Source organism: Solanum verrucosum, unplaced genomic scaffold, assembly GCF_900185275.1.
Source record: "Solanum verrucosum unplaced genomic scaffold, falcon-dt-bn FXZP01000080.1, whole genome shotgun sequence".
Taxonomy (NCBI): domain Eukaryota; kingdom Viridiplantae; phylum Streptophyta; class Magnoliopsida; order Solanales; family Solanaceae; genus Solanum; species Solanum verrucosum.
This window is the reverse complement of record NW_026020097.1, coordinates 1,498,466-1,521,025: the sequence shown is the minus strand read 5'-3', so window position 1 is coordinate 1,521,025 and position 22,560 is coordinate 1,498,466. Positions and strand designations below refer to the sequence as shown.

General features: G+C 32.8%; 2 protein-coding genes across 2 annotated transcripts; one reads left to right on the top strand and one right to left on the bottom strand.

Annotated features, from left to right (window-relative positions):
- Window positions 1-2,513: 2,513 nt before the first annotated feature.
- On the top strand, window positions 2,514-11,592 carry LOC125824842 (enhanced ethylene response protein 5). The gene is made up of 9 exons (XM_049504196.1): window positions 2,514-2,792; window positions 3,121-3,257; window positions 3,340-3,433; window positions 3,510-3,874; window positions 4,100-4,187; window positions 9,269-9,345; window positions 9,416-9,490; window positions 10,761-10,866; window positions 11,026-11,592. The coding sequence occupies exons 1-9, from the start codon at window positions 2,619-2,621 to the stop codon at window positions 11,155-11,157; spliced, it is 1,248 nt and encodes a 415-aa protein (XP_049360153.1). The 5' UTR covers window positions 2,514-2,618; the 3' UTR covers window positions 11,158-11,592.
- Window positions 11,593-12,439: 847 nt separating this feature from the next.
- Window positions 12,440-15,698, bottom strand: LOC125824857 (protein HEAT STRESS TOLERANT DWD 1). The gene is made up of 12 exons (XM_049504206.1): window positions 15,557-15,698; window positions 15,319-15,476; window positions 15,116-15,194; window positions 14,833-15,003; window positions 14,640-14,738; window positions 14,006-14,174; window positions 13,794-13,900; window positions 13,541-13,680; window positions 13,391-13,463; window positions 12,987-13,102; window positions 12,725-12,842; window positions 12,440-12,638 (listed from the first exon to the last, which is right to left on the bottom strand). The coding sequence occupies exons 1-12, from the start codon at window positions 15,602-15,604 to the stop codon at window positions 12,507-12,509; spliced, it is 1,410 nt and encodes a 469-aa protein (XP_049360163.1). The 5' UTR covers window positions 15,605-15,698; the 3' UTR covers window positions 12,440-12,506.
- Window positions 15,699-22,560: the final 6,862 nt, after the last annotated feature.

The following is a 22,560-nucleotide window of genomic DNA, read 5'->3' as shown; positions in this document are numbered from 1 at the left end:
TCCTATCTATATGGTTCATTGGACCACAACATTTTTATGAAAATTCATGAAACATTCAAGGTCCTTAAAGCATACAAAGATTCAAGAGAAACTTGTTCAATAAAGCTTTAGAAATCTTTATATGGATTGAAACAGTCAGGGAGGATGTGGTACAATCGTCTGAGTGAATATTTGCTAAATAAAGGGTACACAAATGACCCGATTTGTCCCTGCATTTACATCAAATGGTCGGAATCTGAATTTGTTATAATAGTTGTGTATGTTGATGATTTGAACATCATTGGGACTCGTAAAGAATTGTTAGAAGCCATAGAGTGTCTGAAAAGGGAATTTGAAATGAAAGATCTCGGCAAGACAAAATTTTGTCTTGGCCTACAGATTAAGAATTTGCCAAATGAAATACTTGTCTATCAATCAACATACACATAAAAGATATTAAAGCGTTTTTACATGGATAAATCATATCCATTGAGTACCCCAATAGTGGTAAGATCACTTGACATCAATACAGATCCATTTCGACCTCAAGAGAAGGATAAAAAAAATTTGGTGATGAAACTCCATATCTTAGTTCAGTCGGGGTACTAATGTATCTTGCTAACAATATTCGACTAGATATCTGTTTTAACAATACTCGACTAGATATCTATTTTGCAGTGAGCTTACTGGCAAGATTCAGTTCCTCCCCTAACAAAAAGACATTGGAATGGTGTTAAACACATACTTAGATATCTTCGGGGGACCATGGACATGAGTTTATTCTATTTCGATGAATCCAAGACAGAACTGATTGGTTACGCAGATGCAAGATATTTACTTGATCTGCATAAAGCTCGGTCTCAAACATGCTATTTATTTATGTGTGGAGACACAACAATATCTTGGCGATCAATGAAGCAAACGCTAATAGCCATCCATGAGGCAAGTCGGGAGTGCATCTGGTTGAGATCAATGATCCACCATATTCAGGAAATGTGTGGTTTTTCTTTCAAAAAGAATATACCAACCACAATGTACGAAGATAATGCTTCATGTATAGCTCAATTGAAAAGAGGATACATCAAATGAGACCGGACAAAGCATATTTCACCAAAGTTTTTTCCACACATGATCTTCAACAAAATGGTGAGATAGAAGTTCAACAAATCTGCTCAAGTGATAATATTGCTGATTTATTCACTAAGGCATTGCCAACGCCAACATTTGAGAAGTTGATACAAGATTGGAATGCGTCGTCTATGAGATATCAAGTGAAACTTTCATCAGGGGGAGTGAAATACGCGTTGTACTTTTTTCCTTAACCATGGTTTTATCTCAAGTTGGGTTTTCCTGGTAAGGTTTTAACGAGGCAATATTCAAAGCGTATTATGAGATGTGTGTACTCTTTTTCCTTCACTAGGTTTTTTCCCACTGAGTTTTTCCTAGTAAGGTTTTAACAAGACACGTTATATGTGGACAGTCAAGGGGAAGTGTTATAAATCCATTGTATTGATGTGGATTATTCATTAGATTTAGTTAACGTTTGACCATAGATTTTTAAATATTTTTGGCAAATATTATTTGGGTGAAAATTTGGGTGAAATTTCACCATATGTTTGGCCATAGTATTTGGGAAACATATTTCACCTTTTTAGAAAAAATATGATTTATACCCATAAGTTTTTAAAACTATCAAAACTAATCATAAGTTTGTATTAGAAGTCAATTGGATCTTCATTGCAACAAATAACAAGTAGTGTCCATGACACTAGACCAATGTGGTAGTTTGGAGTGAGTGCAACAAGCATCATTCCATACATAGTGAAGTAGACAAAGCACATGACTTTGTTATCCTGAGTCGATTGTTCATTGTTTTCATCAACAACCATATCATCACGAATATTTCATCACTACTTTGGTGTTCACGTAAAAAATTATGTATTACAACGTAAACAACTACTATAGAGAGTGTTTTTGTAAAAGATAAAAGTTGCGTGTAAAATTTCAATTTTTAAAAGATCCCAAATAATGAGATTTGACTCAAATACTAGAAAAAACTAGTCTTCGGGAATTTGGGATATTTGCCAAATAATGACAATTGTATGGACAAACACTATTTGCCAAATTTTCCCCCAAATATTGCTTGGAAAATCTATGGCCAAACGGGTCCTTATCCAACAATTAATTGGATTCATGTATAGGTGCTTCCAAGGTGATAAAAACACTTAGGATAACCATGTATCTACTAGTTAGATGACTTTGGGAGTGATATCTCAACACCATAAATAGAGATATCACCCATCATTTGGAAGACACACTTGAATAAGAAAAATTGTCTCTTCCATCTATACTTCCTGTCTTCTTTTTCTTTATAACGAGCTTTCTTTTATAATAAAAAAACATTTAAAAATATATTACTGACAAATATACTACTTTTATTTCTAATTTATTTTTATGTTATGAAATAAAAAATTAATAATAATAGGAAAAATTGAGTTGAGTTTTTTGGAGAATAGATGGGAAGGATGGAGAATAGAAAGAGGGCGTTGTCATTGTTGTTGTGAGTCGCGGAGACGGACATAAACCCCTTTGGGTTTCTGCTCAAAACCAAAAGCTTCAATTGGATTGAAGAAGAAAGAATGGCTTCAGCCTATATAAGCATGGGAGAAGCTCACAGACGAATCACTGACTTCCTAAATCGCTTCTCCGATGCTGTTTCATCTCAAGACGCCAAGTCTCTATGCCTTATTTTCTCTATCTCTTCAAATTCATCTTTTCTCCTTTCTCTATCCGATGCCCTCATCACTTTCCAGGTAACTGCGCATTCAAATCCGTTTCGATTGTGTGATTTGGTGTAGAAATTGTGGGTGTACTAAAGTATATGAACTAAACTTTCTTTTACAACTTAGGGCTTGAATCAGATTGATGATTCCTTTTTCTGGATGAAATTGCACTCATTGCTTTGGTACTCATGCTTTCTAGTAGGCTAAATTTTGCATTTGGGTTTCTTATACCTCTTTTTTGGTGAGGGGACAACTGGCTACAGTGACATAGTGGGATAGATGCAGTCTGATATATGAATGAATGTTTTTGTACATAGAAAAGCCCCCGTAATGCAGTCTGATCATGTGTCTAAAACAGGATGCTAGCAGAGTGATGAGACAAGCTGATAGATACTCTCAGTATGCAGATATACTACTCCCTCTATTTCGTGCCTTACAAAGTTATCGACTCAAAAACCTGGTTGAATCTTACCAGGCTTTTGAAAAAGCTGCCAAGTGAGTTTAAGCTTACTCTCTCCTTTACCCCTATCCCTCTTCCGACTTCCGTGGGGAAATATTGATTTTATGGAGATTGCAGTGCATTTACTCAAGAGTTTCGCAACTGGGAATCAGCTTGGGCTTTGGAAGCCCTTTATGTCATTGCCTATGAAACTAGAATTCTAGCGGAAAGGGTAATAGTTACTCTTGTTATATTTGGAATATCAAAAGGTTTGTTGAGTTGACTCATGTATGTTTTTGAATGTGTAGGCAGATAGAGAATTGGCTTCTAATGGAAAAACACCTGAAAAGTTGAAAGGGGCTGGCTCATTTCTCATGAAAGTGTTTGGAGTCCTTGCTGGAAAAGGATCAAAACGTGTTGGAGCTTTGTATGTGACTTGCCAGCTTTTCAAAATTTATTTCAAGCTTGGAACAGTTCACTTGTGTAAAAGTGTTACAAGAAGCATTGAAACTGCCCGCATTTTCGATTTCGAGGAGTTTCCTCTTAGGGATAAGGTTACTTACATGTATTATACTGGACGGTTGGAGGTGTACAATGAAAATTTCTCTGCTGCTGATCATAAGCTATCATATGCTCTAAGCCATTGCAATCCTCAGAAAGAAAGAAATATAAGGTTTGTATAGGTTCCTGTTATATTTCGGGATTATGTTGTTTCACTCATGAAAATAAATAATGGTAAAAAGATTGTTGGATGAATATCCTACAATGATACTGATTTTCTGCAATAAATGTTTGATTTTTACATTTAAGGTGTTGGTTTTCTTTTTCAAAGAGGAAACCAGACACTATTACTGACTGCATTGATTTCATCTCATCGGTTTTATCCTTTTCTTTTCAGGATGATACTAAAATATCTGATACCTGTGAAGCTCTCAATCGGAATCTTACCTAAAACTTCGCTCTTGGAGAAGTACAATTTGACTGAGGTGTTGCATGTCTTCTGATTCATATTTAATTCATTCAGCTTGAAATGTTGACATTTTTTAGAATAGTCTAATAGCATGCATTTACTTCACAATAGCTAGTCTAAAAGAGGTATGGCTGCTGATTTCTGCTTTCGGTCGAACATCACTGAGATTCTTATGCTGTTGAAATGGAACCTAGAAATATTGAAGTTCCATACATCCCAAGGATTTCGTGAAAGGGTTTTCTGTCTATTAATTATAAGTGCTAGACATAAAACTCTGTTTTCTTCTTTTAACTTTCAGTCTCTTAACATTTGAAGTTAACTCATTCAAGTTTCTGAGTTTACTGATAAAAAAAAATCCATTAAAGTTGCTGATGTAGCTTACCACAGTTGCATATTCCATTGCGAGCTATTGCATAGGAGCATGGGTTTTACCCTGTGCGCACCCAAAGGGTAGCGGCAGTGGGTTTCCCTTGTCATCGAAAATAAAATAAAATAAAATATTCCATTTCTAAAGGTCCACAGGGGTTAATGATCTTCATTTCTCCATCATCTCCTCATTTCTTTTATCTTGCTTCCTTAATTTCCCTATGCTCTCAACTCCTCAGAACAACCATATTCTTCATTTTATTGTTTTAATATCCTTTGGTGCTTAAACAAGCACCTTTTGTATGGATAAGTAAGAGGTGCCATTTACTTTAACACCGAAAAGCTGCTACTGTTTAACAGCTTGGATTTAGACCATCTCCAACCCACCTCTATTTTACTCTCCATTCTTTATATTTGGAGAGTAAAATAGAGAATGGGCACTCCAACCCCTCTCTATTTTAATCTCTATTCTCCATTTATAGAGAGGTGAATAGTAGTTCTCTAAATTTGAAGAACTACTATTTACGCTCTCTATTTTACTTTTTCATTATTTTATTATTATTTTTGTTATTATTTCTATTATTTTGTAATGAACATGTTATTTTAAAGAGTAACTTTCACATATAGCAAACACAAAAATCATATTTGTATGCTATAGCTATAGTTTGCATAATTGCGCTCCATAGCAAACATAAATATGTATATTTCGCTATACATATACAAAAGAAAGCAGTTGTATAATTTCGCTATACATATACAAAAGAAAGCAGTTCTATAATCTGCTTTGGTATACATATACAAAAGATCAATTGTATAATCTGTGTTTATATAAAGCTAGAAAGAGAGAAAGACAAAAGAAAACTGGGCAGGGGAAGATCGTATTTGTATAATCATAAGTGTATAGGACAAAAATATATGCATTTGTATTTGTGTATACAATTTTCTCTCGCTTTATACAAACACAAACACATTGTATACATTTGTGTTTGTATAAAGTGAGAGAGGCGAGTGAGCGAGCGAGATCTGGGAGTGGGGAGAGAGAGGAACGAAAATATGTATATATACAATTTTCTCTCACTTTATACAAACGCAAACGCATTTTATACATTTGCATTTTTGTATAAAGTGAGAGAGGCGAGTGAGCGAACGAGATCTGGGAGAGGGGAGAGAGAGGAATGAAAATATATGTATATATACAATTTTCTCTCGCTTTATACAAATACAAACGCATTTTATACATTTGCGTTTGTATAAAAAGCGAGAGGCGAGGGAGAGAACGATAGTGGCGAGCGAGATTCACCAGGAGAGAGGCGAAATAGCAACAGTTTGTTATGGGGTACAATTAAATCAAACTATATTTATAGCATTTAATTTGAATTAATAGTTTGCTATTATATACAATTTTCCCTATTTTAAATGTAATGCCATTAGCCCCCAAGGCCTAGCTCGAGTGGCAAAAGGTGGAGGATTTGTGGCTTAGGTCGCAGGTTCAAGCCCCACACCATGCAAAGCGAAGCCCAGTGTTTTGGGAAGCGAGAAGCGGAAAAAAGCGACAAGGGCTCGCTTCAAAAAAGCGAGAAGCGAGAAGCGAAGCGCGTGCTTTTTTTGAATAAAGCGATATTTAGTATAAAAATAAAAAAATATTAAACAACTGAATAGAGGTAATATATTCTTAGATTAAAAGTAAAAAGAAGTCAATAATACTCATAAGTCATAACATATAAAGCAAAAAATCAAAAACATAATTAAATCACAAAGAATCAAACTCCTATTCTTCAACAAGAGCAGCAAAAGAATTGGAAAAAAAAAGAGTAGTAATATTAATTGAAAAAAAAAACAGGTCCGTAATAGAGATTGAAAACAGAGCAGCAAACAGAATTGGAAAAAAAAAATGCAGCAATAAAAATATAGAAAAACACCCAGCAGCAACCAAAAAAAAAAAAAACAGTAGCAGATCGCAGCAGCTTCGCAGAGAAGAAGAGAAGAAGAAGAGAACTTACAGGCTACAGCAGTCACAAAGAAGCAGAGAAAAAGTCGCAGCTTCTTAGTTGCGCAAGTATCTTTCAGAAATTAAAAAAAAAAAAAAAAACCTTACATTTTTTTTAAAAAAAAACCCTAATTGGCACTTTTTCATAAAAAAGCGCGCTTTATCGCGCTTTCGCTTTTCTTGCGCTTCTCGCTTCTACAGTAGAAGCGAGCGCCTTTTCAATGTCGCCTCGCTTCAGGATCTAAAAGCGCAGGAGCCTCGCCTCGCCTCGCCTTGCGCTTTAAGCGCGCTTTTTACAACACTGGAGAAGCCCGGTATTTAAGTGGAGAAGGGTAGAGGGGCGGGCCCATTATCCACCGAGTTTAGAAGGCTGTGATTGGTCCAAAGGGTGGGTCACAGACGGATTTCTCGGTTATCAAAAAAAAATGTAATGCCATTAATTAAATAATTATTTTTAAATGTAATATAATATTTAAAAAAATATATTATTCAATATATACTAATTTCATCCCGAATTAAAAATATTTAAATTTTTATTATTTTCGTCACTAATATAATTTAAAATTCTCCGGTTTGAACAATTTTTAGCTAGACATAACAAATTAACGACAAAAATGCTCATTTTTAACTTCGTAATCCATTCATAGAGCATTTATGGGAGCAATGTAATAATCTTAAAAGTTGAGTATTTATGTAATGTTTATGTAATTGTATTTCATTAATGATTTCACTTTTATTTGAATTGTCCATTAATTTGTATATTATATAATATTTGCTTGCAATTTATGTTATTTAAGAATTTAGAATAAAATATAATTTTATATTAAATAAAAATTTGAAAAAATAAAATATTATATCACATGAAAATTATATAAAATGATTATTTGAAAAAAAAAAGAAGAAATAATTTATATTATGAAATAAGAAATAAGAATGAAATAGAAATAATAATATAATATTGAGGAAAGAGAAAAAAATTATTTTTTAGAGAGTAAAAGAGAATTGGATTGGAGTTGATTGTCTGCAAAATTAGAGAACTCTATATTTAGAGAGTAAAATAGAGTTTAGGATTGGAGTTGCCCTTAGTTGACTACTAGGATTTTGTAGTCTTTTAGTTAGCAGTCAAGACCTATCTAGTCATGTCTAGTTACTCTTTTAGCTTTCTGTAGCGGCATTACTATAAAATGAACTGGCTCGCAAGTTGGCCCGACCGCCATCGTCATAAAACAAAATTACTATAAAGTGAACTGGCCTGAGATATGCATTGAGTGCTGTTCAGGATCAATTGACAAGATATATTGGTATACAATTATATAAGTGTTTTTTTTTTTGAAACTGTATACAATTATATAAGTTTTAGTGACTTACATTTGAAATTTCATTCTTTGGAAATAAGCCTACCAAGAATTTGAATCCATTTCCAATGGAATCTAACAGCGATGCTTCCCTGATTTAACCTTTTTGTGTGGAAATTCTCTTTAAAATGATTTTATGACATTTGACAATATTCTATATATTGTAGCTTCTACTGTCTCAAATTTCAAGAGTCGGAATCAGTTTCACTTTCATCTATTAAGTAAAGTTCTCCTTTAAACTAAAGTTCTCCTTTTAACTAAAGTTCAGCCTCCAATGCATCAACAAAATTGGTACTCCTAGCCGGAGGTTTCTAGGAAGTAAGTGTCCGCAGCGTCGCATACCAACTATTTGGCCTGTAAAACATTGTTTTTAACTTTTCTGTCCGTCCTTTTAAAAAAAAATAATGGCGGTGTTCTGCGAGCTTGCTCACACATCGATTATTCCACCGGTTACTAGCTACCTCCCAGAACAAGTACCGGGTACCTCTGCCAAGGCTTAGGCAGAAGATAGAAAGAAACACCTAGTGTTATTTTGTCTTTGCTTAGTTTGAACCTTGATCACCAAGGTTTTCACCCACTTCATTGAATGCTAGGCCACATCTTTGAATGCAAATTATTTTTCCGTCTTTTTCTTTTCCAATATTCTTGATGATGTTAATTGCTTTTCCCCCTTTTTCATTTCTTTATTTTTTTCCTTTTTTGTCTATTCTTTATTGACATACTTGTCTACCTTCAGTAGTATTTTCTCTTGCTTCGTTTGTTCCTGGTTCTCTGACATGAAATAATCGTACCCCATGCCATACTCTCTTTCTTGGAGGTCATCCCTGGAAAGTTAAAGAAATCGTTGGCATTCTACTATTAACTTGCATCAACTGTATTTCTGGTTTAGAAAGACCTCAACACTGCTCTATGAGAAGCACCTGGGTCCTCTTTCTTCTATTAAAACAAGTTATTGTTTTGCGCTATTCAACTTATTTTTGAAAAATTAAAAGGATATTTGGTCCCATATGTGAAGTTCATTGTGCCCTCAAACTCTTTCTTTCTTTCTTCCATTTATGGATTTTTTTGAGAACTGTGTTCTAATGCCAGCGATTTATCTGAAGAGGGTAAATTCTGAAAAGTTTGTCCAATGTAGAAGATCAATGTATTCAAACTATAAACTCTAAGTTTCCTATTCAAAAAAGATGAAGAGGAAACAGTTGTCCTGTTTGATAATTTGGTTGCTATCATGGGAAATACCATATAGGCTTCTGGTGTTTTAGTACAAGGAGGTGCATACCCTATGAATCGAATGTGTGATTGTTTACTTTATGATGAGTAGATGTAGAAAACAATAGTTTCATGCTGTGCATCTTACTCTCCCTTTCCTCTTTGAATTTATTTTTACAGTACAACAACATTGTGCTTGCTCTTAGAAGGGGGGATCTACGACTTCTTCGATGTGCTCTGCAGGAACATGAAGACCAGTATGTATATATTTCCTTTATATGTGAGCTGCATTATGTTTGCATATCCTAATAAAACTTCTATTACCAGGTTTTTAAGGTCTGGCGTTTATCTTGTCCTGGAGAAGCTAGAGCTCCAAGTTTACCAGAGGTTACTAAAGAAGATGTAAGTCATACTTCTGTTTTTGGCTGAAAACATACACAGCCCCCTCAACTTGCCAAATATTTTCATTTAGACACCTTATCGTGAGGTACGACCTATTGACCACTAGACATTAGTATAAGATGTACCTATTATGCACGCTGCTAACATGCCACAATGTGTGTGATACACAATTACACTCTCCATTGAGAGTGTGAGAGGCCCTCTTATCATTTTTCTTCTTTTGCGTCTTATCTCCTACAACACCAGTCTGCTGCTACCATAACAACTGCCTTCTCCTCCTCCACCGTACAGACTACCTCAAACAGGAATTACTGCAAGACCCGATTCCAAATCCGTCTAATAGTCTTGCTAAAACCACACAAATATCTGAATTAACTGGATCAGAAAATAAACATTGTTGTGTGGAGACTAAATCCTATTTCCAGCCTTTTAGAAAATCCGACAATCTTTTCCGATCTGTGGGACTCAGCCAGATCTTCTTCAGGTTGTGGGTCAGTTTTGATGGAGGTACTGTGGTATTTGAGAATAGAAATTCGATTTGGGTTTATAGTGAAGATTGTGAGAAGTGAGGTTACTGCAGGGTCTGTGAGTGAATTAAGAACTTGTTTTTTAATTTTTTTTGGCTAGATCGAAGTAATTTTTGGGGTAGAGAGAGGAAACAGAGGATGAAGCTGAAAATGTTTTCTGTAGATAGGCGTATTCCGTCAACTACTGCTACTTGGATAACTATTAACACAGCTTGCTAAAAGGTGGATGCAGTTTTGAGAGCAAAAGTACCAAACAAATTTAACAATGAACAGTTCATTACTAAGGTAAAAACATTGGGAACTAATCTTGAGAACTTTTGATGACTTATTTTCTAAGAACTCAAGTTTGACTTCAGAACTGATTTTGAGAACTCAAGTCACAGTAATGGGCGTGTTCATGAAATTGCCTATTTGTTGTTGGAGATGGTGGTGGTGAAATGAAGAAGATGACCAGAGGGGGAGGAGGGGAAAGTCTACTGATCAGATACTTTTTAAAGTATTTTCCACCTATCATTCATTGATTTGTCTCATCTTTGAGGGAGATTGTCATTTAAGGATCTAATAGGCACATCTTAGCTCGAGTTCAAGTGTTCAATAGGTACATACAACCCCCTTAGTTCAAGTGTCTAAATGAAAAAAATTGGCGAGTTTGAGGGGTCGTCAATGTATTCAGCCTTTCTTTTTTATTGTTTCTTTCTCATTGTCTTTTGAGTATTAAAATCACTGTATTATTGGTTACACAGCTATATTATCCAGAAGCAGAAAGATCAGAATAAAGCTCACCAAATCAAGTTAGACTTAATTGTTAGAGCTCTAAAATGGCTTGAAATTGATATGGATGTTGATGAGGTAAACTTTTTGGCTCTTTTAGGCTGGTTGGTTCAAGATTTCATATTCCTCTTTCAACTGGCTTCTTCCATTACACCCAAAAAAAGAACAGGAGAAAAAACAAAGGCTTATTCCTTTACTTTCTCATACATAACTGGAGCTTTCTATGCTTTATTGCAGGTGGAGTGTATCATGTCCATTTTGATATATAAGAACTTTGTCAAAGGTTACTTTGCTCACAAAAGCAAAGTTGTAGTTTTAAGCAAGCAAGACCCTTTCCCCAGATTGACAGGCAAAGCAGTTAACTCATAAGAATGAGGCTGTACCACAGTATCTGAACAACTATGTTCTTAATGGACTGGGAGATAACTGATCTGGGTAATGACGCTGTAGCTGGCTCCCCATGGTTATGTTCAGCTCTCTCCAGTTGCATGATGCCGTGACACAAGTATGATGTTAGCAGGGAGTGCTTCTGCCTGATTGGCAAAATGGATGTAACACAATTTTACTGTTTATTTATTTTGACAACAAAGTTCAGTGGTGGCTCCCCATGGTAATGACGCTGTAGCTGCTCCCCAGATTGATTTAGACAATCTGGACGTTGCTTATTGTACTATACCAGAGTGAGTGTATGCTGTGTGGCAACACAACATTTTTGTTGATCCAAAAAGTGTAGGGTGAGCTTGTCTTCTAGGTATCCTAAACCATGATTTTGCAATGATAAACGCTCATCTGGTTTCACATAAATGAATCAGATCCTGCATCATGTCATCCACTCTACAATATGCTATATCTCAACTCCAAATCAAATTGGTTGAAGTTAGTTTTCTCATAATTGAATCAGACTTTGGACCTTGTTACACTCAACCATTAGTTACGTCCCAACTCCAAACTGAACTTGTTGGAATTATAAGTTCACATCTCTTCTATTTATCTGGGATTCATGGATTCGCTTCTTTTTAAATACTACTACCTCCATCTCATTTTATGTGAGGTAGTTTGACTCGGATAGAAATTTGTATGCCTATAAATCATTTTATTAAGAGTGAAGTGAGCATTTTAAAATTAAATTATTACTCAATTTATAAATGTGTCAATTCTTTTTGGAATTCTAAAAAAGAAAGTAAGTCGTATAAATTGAGACAGAGGGAGTATATAATTTGGTACTCCCTCCATTTAAAAAAGAATGGCCTAGTTTTATTTGGCACGGAGTTGAAGAAAAAAAAAAAAACTTTAGAATTTTAGTCTTAAATTAAAGTTACGTCAAATGTATAAAATTACCCTTCAATCTTGTGGGCTTAAACATACCACATGAAAAACTGAAAGAAAAATGTTACCAACAAAAGAAAGAGGTCATTCTTTTTTAAACAAATTAAAAAGGAAAGGAGGTCATTATTTTTTAAATGAGAGAAGTATATCTCTTAAATTTAATTGGATTCATTTCTTTAGAAGTACAATATAATTTGCTTAAAAATAAACATTGACATTTTAAACAATGCAGTGTGTTCATTTTTATGTCTTGCTATAGCTCAAGGATCCATAAATAGAAACTGGGACAAAATTGATGCAACTGTCACAATATATCACAAAAGTAAAAGTACAAATTCCATCACAGAGGAAAGGTACTTCAAAAATGCAAACTATAACTTAATAAACTGTTATCATGCAACATTTGCAGGAATTGCATTTTCGATGTTCGATGGCATCAGTATGTTAAATCCATCTGCCGCTGTGGATACAACCATTCCTGGGATCTGAGAATGCCAGTGAAGTTCTTTCAAATCTTTCTGACCCTGTTAGCAATGCAAGAGCAATGTCATAAGAATATCCTTACAGCAGATAAATATTGCGACTCAACAGACACAAATAGAATTTAAACCTGATGAACAAAGAGAAGTTGTGGGGGTAAATCTGTTGGAGCATTGACTTGCTCTTTCATTTTAGTTTTGAACTCTGCCTCCTCTTCTTCATCTCTCTCCAAAGAAAGGTCCCAGATTCTAATAAATTGAAAAGGTTTCAAAGTTAAAACACAACAGGCGATACTCACAGATAGACACATCCAAACTTATTACAGGAAGAGACGTGGAAAGAGACATAAATCTGTTCCACATTCCCATTAGAGTTTCTCAAAAGGTTCTTACGTTAGCTGATTATCTGACGAGGAAACAGCCAGTGTTGAGGCTTCATGCGGACTCCATTCAATAGAAGTGATGGGATGTTTGTGATAATCAAAGTGGGCCACTACGGAGTCTCCATCCTGTCAAAGTGAACAAGAGAATAAGCAGTCACTCTTTCATTTGTATTTGGCAAATTAACATGAGACCACCTTATAAACTGGTTCACTCTCTTTTCTCCTTAATCTATACTTTCTTCCATGACGAAACCTCAGCTACTAGGCTGGAAGTAGGTCGAGATGAACTCCTACTGGCCTCATCCACACTTCCTAACCCTTCCCAAGCAGTTAAATTTAAATCAAGAGAGTACTAGAAAATCATGAATTTAACTAATGTTGGTGCCAAGAATTTAGACACCATTAGTAGAATACCTTGACCATTCTAAGATCTTGAATAGAAAATGTCCCATCATCACTTCCAGATGCAAGCATACAGCTCGCCAACCTGATGGAAAATCAACAACATGAGAATATAGCCATTACTATAGATGCGGAAAGTAACACAACAGGAAAGTCCAATACTTGTTCCATGATATCACATTGACATCTGCCTTATGTGCCGTTATAGCTGCTGCAAGAGGGTTGTCCATACGGGTGTCCCATATTATAATATTTCTATCAACTGAGCAAGAAGCAAATACAGTATCTTCTGTAGGGCTCCACTGTATCAGAGGAAATTGGAAAAATACTTCATAATTTAGCAAAAGTAAAAAGATGCACAAATTAAGAAGTTTCCCATAGCTGAAGGTGAAGTTAGTTGGTCATATATGAACACCTGGAGATCCTCAACACTTGCAGTGTGTCCAATGTAAGATTTAGCACTAACATTCCATGTTGCACCAGATGTTGGCTCCCACAAATGGATACAATTCCTGCAGTCACCTGCCGAGATAAGTAACAACATTTAATGTTAGAAAAAATTATGACCATAGCATATAATCACCGAATGTATTTATGTGCAAAGAAGACAGGATTACAATGCCAAACCTGAAACAAGCTTCCCGGGAACACAAGGACTCCAGTCTATAGCATAGCCTTCATCTTTATGTCCACCAAACTTAAATAAGGGTGCTTGATTAGAGACCGCAGAAGCCCCGTGGCTAAGATCACTCTCTGATTCTGCCAAAGCATTTATATGAGAGCTAATATCCCAAACCTGCCGGTGCAATAAACCTTATTTAAGAGAGAAGCAATCATACTAGTGATTGGATGTATTAAGCTTGACATGCAGTGGAACATATTTTACTTCTTAAGAGTATAGTCTTGGTAACTATTACAGTCAACAAGAATTAGCATATCTCATGTTTGAGAGGTATTATATTTTCAGTTTGTTTCTTCTTTGTCAATGGAGGGTGTTCTATCTACCAGATCATTGAAAACAAACTATATAACTCAGAAGAACTTAATCAAATATGGGAATATACCATTTTGAAGTTTTATGATTGCATCTCACATTTTCTCTAATTTTGAATAAATGTTTCATGTGGTCTGCACCATGATTATCATGGAACGATGACTAACAGTTTAAAACTAACATAAATACTCTTAAAACAGATAAAAGAATTGTACTATCAGTGACTTACAAATTCAATTATTGAATTATTATTAGGCAGAGTCTGACCTGAACATGACCAGTATCACCCCAAGAAGCAACTATATGGGGGTTTTGTGTCATAGCACGTATGCGATTAACACATCCTTCGTGAAACACCTTGCGTAACTGTAGAATTTCAAAAAAAAGGAAGTCTTAGCAGGAAAATGTTATGCATATGCTGCCATATCAAAGTATATACATAGTGTTAGAAATAAAGCACCTGTAATACAGGTGTCCCCGATCCAGCTTCTTCTTCTTCATCACTATCACTGCTGTCGCTGTCCATGTCAGTGTTTTCATCACCTGTCTTGTCTGGCACCAAGTCCCGCCTTTTCCCAGATATATTAGACAACTTAAATATACCAATGGAGTTCCAAGAACTTTTCTCTGCCTGTAAGAATGGTAGAAGCATGATTCATAAAGCTTAAATCTTCTCTAACTCAAATGGTCCCTAATAATAATTCGGTACAAAAGAAGCTAAATTCCTGCAGCTCTTGGCTTACCTGTGTTCCTGCTACACAGTATACAGAATGTGGAAACTCAGTCCGCACTAAGCCGAGTGAGTCGCGCAACACATCAAAACTGCAGCATCCACAATCAATACAAATTGCATAGATACATGAAATTCAAAAATGTTTTAACGAAGTCACGTGATCAATTTTGTATTTTGTATTTCAACTAATTCAAAACCCAACGAGGAAAATACCTCAAGCAAGGCCAGCCAATGTGGAAGGCATGAAGAGAATTATAAGCAGAAGCGTCACACTGAAGCTCCTCTCCTTCCTCTAATTTGTCAACTCCTGGTTGCCATACCTTCGCTGGCAATGATGGTACTGAATCCGACGATCCTTCTCCTTTCTTTGCCTGCTTTATTAGTTTCTTTTCATGTGAAAAATTGATTGCAAAACAATAAAAACACAATTTTTCAGAGGAAAAAATCGCACCTTGTTCTTCCGTTTAGCTTTTTTAGGGTTCTTTAAGCTCCGAACCATCTTGGAATTAGACGATCAAACTAAAGAGAAGAAGAAGAAGAAATGGGGAAGCAGAGACTCCACTGCAAGGGTTTTTGGACTAGGGTTTTGTATCTGCAATATATAGTTTTTTCTCCACTTTCTTGGAATCTTGAGAATTGGGCTCCAAAGGTGTGTGAGTTGGGTCGGGTTTTGGGCTGTTGAGACTACTTTTTTCACTTGGGCCGCTGATAAGTTCTTCTTCAATTTTGAACTTTCATCACTAACTTCATAGTGAAAATTACAAAAATATACTCCTTAAGATTTTTATTAACAAAATATCAATATATTTATATTTAATTACAAACTAAGTTTTTAAATTACATACATAACAAACATTTAATTTTTGTATTTAATTTAATTTTGTTTTACAGATTTTTCTCTCTCATACTATTAATATTTTGTGCCTTTTATATGGAGTATAATTAGGATTTAATATTTATCAAATATTCTCTCTGCTAAACAGTTTCAAACTTTTTTTGTTTATAACAATAACATTTTAATTATACATATGACAGCTTATTAAATATATATATCTTCACACGTGTTTATACCTATTTTTGTGCCTTAGTGGCTTATTTTATGGAACTCATTATTTATTACTTTTACCATTTAGATTATCAACACAATTATAATTGCATACATTTCTTTTACTTAAAATTTTTTTTTTCTCTTTTTTACTTGATACAATTACTATGGTAAAAAATGTTTTTCTCTCTCTTCAATTACGCTTTTCTTAAATTATCTGTTTTAGATTTTGAAGCTAATTTTCTCTCTCTCTCTTCAATTACGTTTTTTTTTTAATTATCTTTTTAGAATTTGATGCTAATTTTCTCTCTCTCTCTTCAATTACGTTTTTTCTAATTATCTTTTTAGATTTTGACACTAATTTTTAGGGAGTAAAAATGTATCATCTAATTAATATGATTTCTATCCTTAAACACGTTTCTCATTAATTTCATACAATTACTATTGAATTTATTTTCTCTCTCTTTAATTTCATTTCAACTATTATGAGAAGATCTTTTTTTACTTCTCTCTTCAATTTTATATATGTTAGTTAAAAAGGGGTGGGGTGGGGTGGGGGGTGAGTATATTAAATGGTATAGAATTTGTATTATATCGTTGACCATTTTTTTGTAATTATAATAAATAACTTATACCAAAATATAATCAAATTTTATTCCTATTATAAACCATAGCACCGTTCAATAGTTTTAACTTTTTTTAAAAAAGTATATTAAATAATGTACATTGTAGATTAAGTTTGGTGTACAATTATTTTTAATCACAATGAATAACTTACACCAACAAATAATTAAATTGCACATGAAGTAAAAAATCATGATTATAACATTAATATTTGTTATATATTTCAACTATATGTTGCCTTACACCATAATATTATCAACTATCTATCAATATTTATCATCGAATTAATAAATAATTATACCAATATATATATATATATATATATATATATATATATATATATATATATATATGAAAAAATCACTAGTATTAGTAAAAATTCCATTCATAAAAAAAAAAATTAATTACAAAGTATTGTATCTATTTGGTAAACGTCTTTTTGGTGTTTGTGTCATATATCACTCCTTCAATCTTGAAATCCACATACATTCCTGCGATACATTTTGATAAATAGTTAGACACATACTAACCTACAAGAATGTATAACATCATAATACAACCACTTATTTATAATTTTTTAAATTACAAATTAATTAGAAATGATATATAATATGGTGACGCTTTGGTGTACAGTATGGTAACGTTTTGGTGTATAATATGGTGATGTTTTGGTGTACAGTTCAATCTAATATATAATATATGATGTACATCAATATATACACCACAAACTAACCAAGAAATTACCATTTTCAACTTAATTAAAAAAAAAAGTGCACATGATAGTTTAACATTGCTATCTTGAACAATATTGTACATTATGATTAAATTTTGGTGTATAGTGCACTATAGTACGAAATACATAAACTAGACCAAGATATACACCATAATTTAACCCAAAATTTTTCAATCATTTTATATAATCAAATTAATTCAAATTTGTGTGTCAAACAATATACGAAGCAGTCATTCAAGCAATATTTTTCATAGTTAACATATCTATTTACACAAAAAATCAAGCAAGAAAAACAACAACAAAAAACTTAAAACAATAAAAAAAAATGAACTATATATTTTAGCAATCAAACTAAAAAAATAATAATTTAAAAACTAATACATACTTGTTACACTCCATATTTAAGATCCCATCCAAAAAACACCAATCAATAAAGCTATAGCAATATATGTTTATAAAAACGTTTAATCAATAAAACCAATAAAATACTTCAAAACAATCCAACTTATATTTGTGTATTATAGTGGTATAATTTATGATAAAGAATGCTAAAATTAATTTACTGGTTTAAATGCTATGCAGAATTGGTATAAATTTTAGTATTTACAATTATTATGGTGTATATTAGGATTAAAAATTTGTGTACACTTAAAATTGATATATATATATCATCATTTGAACTACAAACTAACCAAACAATACCAATAAACAAACTAACCACTGTCATATAACAAAACTTTATAAAATCTTATTTTATATTTGTTGGTGTTTTGTTTTTGGTAGATACAAAATAAATAATAGCGCCTAGTAGAATAACCCGATAAATAACATAAAAATTCAACAAAAATACACCATAATATTTTGGTGTATATACGCCACTAACTAAAAAACATATGCATTCAAAATATATGGACTACACCAATATATAAACCACTAATTAACCAATAATTTAACTATAGACGAGTACCTAAGTATGGTGCAAAGCAATTGAGAACAATATAGTTTATGTTTTACAAATTCCATCCAAAAAATACCAATCAATAAAGCTATAACAATATATATATTTTTATAAAAAAATCAATAAAACCAATAAATATACTTTAAAACAACCATAATAGAAGCAATTATTATGGTGAATACCAGTTTCATTCCATCTCCCGTCGTGCTGAAAAAAATCCATTGAACACACTTTCAGAATAGTGAAGGTATAGAGTCTGATTTTGATTAGAATTATGAGAGAGAAGCAATAACTATATTAGAGATATTTATGGAAGGTAAATAAAAGAGGGGGAGAAAATTAAGGAATTAAAAAATAAATTGTGGGCTGTCATTCTTTAATTTCTAATTTTTCTTTTTCTTTTTATTATTTATTTTATTGTTCCGATTTATTTTTTTAACATATTTGAATAATTTAGGGAAGGTAAAATTATTGGAGAAATTTATGGAAATCGGGATAAGCGTGGCTGATTTGGAATTTAAAAAAATAAATTAAATTCTACTTTTGAAAAAAAATTATTTCTATATAATTGAAAAAAAAAGTATTGCTATGTTGGTGTAAATACAATTGTTAAGTTGTATACTTAAAAAATCGGCCCAACTTCATATCCCAATGTCTAGAACAGGTGTGAATAAATTGTATAAATTTTAGGAATCACATAGTTTTAATATGAAATTACAATCTATCCCTATTTAGTTTGTAATTATATTAATCCCTGAAAAAGTAAAACAAATCGGATACATAATATGTAGCTCGGATACGTTATGAAATAAACCGAATACATAATATGTAACTCGAATACATTAAAAACTAGCTCGGATACATTATAAAATAATTTAGAATTAGGAGAGAAATAAGGGATTTTAGAGGTTTTTAGAAATAGAAGAGAATATTAGAAATAAGGGAAACATAAGACGTGTATTTCAATAATTTTTCCTAAATTTAAATTGAAAATCGCATCAAATCGTAAATCCAGTTAAATCAAGAAAATAACCTGGCTAATGAGTTGATTTGATTTGATTTGGTATTAGGACAAGAAAACCGAATATTTGATTTGGTTTTAACCTTAAAAAGTCAAATCGAAATCATATCAACTTGGCATTATATATAATTTGTAAATTTATTTTATACATAAAATTATTTATTTTGATATAATTTATTAATATTTCTTATACTTTTTTATATTTTTTATCTTTTAACATATTATTTCAAGTTTGACTTATTTGACTTTTGAATGATCCAATAAATGTTATAGTCTTTAGTTATTAGTAACTTAAATAAAGCTCAAATCAAAATCAGATATATACTAATGCTAACAAAAAAAATCAGCTCAACACTAAGAATGATAATAATGTTGTTTGAATATTTGTTCTTTAGTTTTACATTGGTTTAGACGATTAAAATACATAATCTAATTATAGATTTTCTTTAATGTTTAGACATGTAATTAATACTTATTAGACTTATTTCACTTTATCAAAAAAAAATTGAAAATTCAAGAAATCCAAAAAAATCTCAAGGTTGAAAAATCCGAGTTTCATTAGTTTGGTTTGATTTATAGATTTGAGAATCTGACACAACCGATTTAGTTTGATATTAATATTAATAATATAGGGTACTTATTGATATTATATCACATGGTAATTTAACAATAAATTATAACTTGTCAGATAATAAATTATTATTAATTTTTTTCTTTGTCCTTATTATTTCTCGACATTCTATGAATAAAACACAATATTTTAGGATAAGTGTGTTTTATTTATCATGATCAAAAGCACAATGACGTATACATGATTTTTTGTCGGGGTGTCACCTTTCAAATGAGAAATAATAAATAAAACAATGTAATATCATATAAAAAAGAGAGCAAAATATTAATAAAATATAATTCAGTATACTATTATATCTTTTTAAAAAATCATTCAAATTTTTTTTATAACTTTTTCTTCATTTTTTTTTTTTGAAAAGTATTCAAAATAACCTTATTAAAAATAATAGTACTAAATGTTTTCAAATATAGATCACCAATCAGTAAACAACTTATTACAGATTTAATTTCATAAATTGTTCTTAATTAATTTTATTTAGTGTGAAAAAGGTGAAAGAAAAAATAAAACAAAAAATAAGCCTATGAAAAGGGTAAATGAAGAACCTAAAAGGCTAAAATGTATCAAAATAACCCCATAAGCATTTGAACTCACAACCTCAACGACAGAACTAAAACATCCAACGTAACCAACTAAGTTGTACCCTTCTTTATAGTCACGATCCAAGGTAGCCCCTAGGTGTAACATGATGTACAAGACCCCGAGAGGCCCCATACAAGCCACTTAGCTTTCATAATACAAGATAATAGAATAACGAGATTTAAAAGACCAAATTTCAAGATATCAAAGTTTTATAAAGCAAAGCGAAAATCTAAACATCGTCTCATTAGCCATCTAGTACATAAGAATGAAATTGGCACTAGCCCATACATCATGTCCAAAACTGAAAACAATGAAAGTCCGTCCTCGAAGCACGAGGACTCACCCAAAGCTTGAAATCTCTCAAATCAACCTCTAGTCACGAAACTGGGAACCTGACTATCGGACCCTACATTTGGGGAAATGTGGGCAAGAGTATGTGTTAGTACAAACATGTACCAAGTATGATAGCTATGCATAAAACATTTAAAACACGCTAAAACGAGACATTTTCATGAGTAAGCAATGATCAAGCTAAAACATCAATCTTGTGAGTTAAAAAACATAAGTCATAAAACATGATCAATGCAAGCGAACATCATCTTAAAACATACTTACGATACTTCTTGAAGTAACCTTAATTCATCATAGTTTGCTTGTTGGAAGTAGCCTTAACCAATATTTAAGACCATGCGAGCTATCAACATGGAATTCGGTGTCTCCCACACCGAAAAGAGTTATCCTACTTACCAAGGTAAGAACCATGAACTTCTAGCTATTGTGGATCCACTAGCTAATGTCTATCTAGACAATCCTATGTTGGCACATAGTTCATGGGACATGGGTAATTGCCACATGTCCACTCAGTACTAAACTTAACTTCCACGGAATAGTTCTTAATCCTATTCATCTTAGCTCTTAAAGGAACATGGGTAATCGTCTCTTGTCCTCACATCATATGACACGGGTAATCGCCTCTTGTCATTCAATAGAGAGCATGAGTAATCGCATCTTGCCTCAACATTAGTTTAACTCCTTTCATTTTAGGTGAGAAGACCTTTCAACCTTAAGAACCCTTATTATGTGAGGAAACCTTTCACAATCATGCGTTCATGTATATATGAGAAATCCTTTCAACAACACAACAACAACATCATCATTGATACTTCACTATCAAAGCATCTTTAAAACATTTACATAAATTCCATAAGAACATGCTTAATTTCATAATTTCTTCTTTCATAATCCAAAACCCACATCATATGCTCATAACTTGGAAAACATGAGAATTACATGGGTTCATGGGAAATCATCATAAAACCGTAGAATTTCATCAAACATGCATAAGAGATCATAATTCAATCAATAATCAAGAGAACCTATAACATAGAAGAAAAATCCTAACTCAATTGGGATTTTTAACTTTGAAAATAAGAGAATTTGGGAACTCCATGAATGAAAGGAATCCATGGATGAAAACTATCATACCTCAATGCCAATTGCTTATCTTCAATGGAGGAATTGGAGACTTGACTTGGAACCCTAGGTTGGGCCCTTCTTCTTCAAGCTTTCAAAAATATTTGGGAGGAGGAAACTTGATCTTCTTTTGTAAATTTGAGAGAATGACTTTAATTGGGGAATTTTGGGGTTAAAATTACTTATATATGGGTTCTAGGTAAGAGCAAAACAACATAGTATCAAAATAAAATAATTTGAAAAAGACCCAACTGACGTTGGCTTATAATAACACCTCAACTACACTTCATCCGATTCTAAGTGTAGGCGGTCGCAATCAAGTATAAACCCAAGTAAGAGTTGGGATCAATCCCACAAGGAGTGATACAGTAAAGAATTCAATTACGAAGTG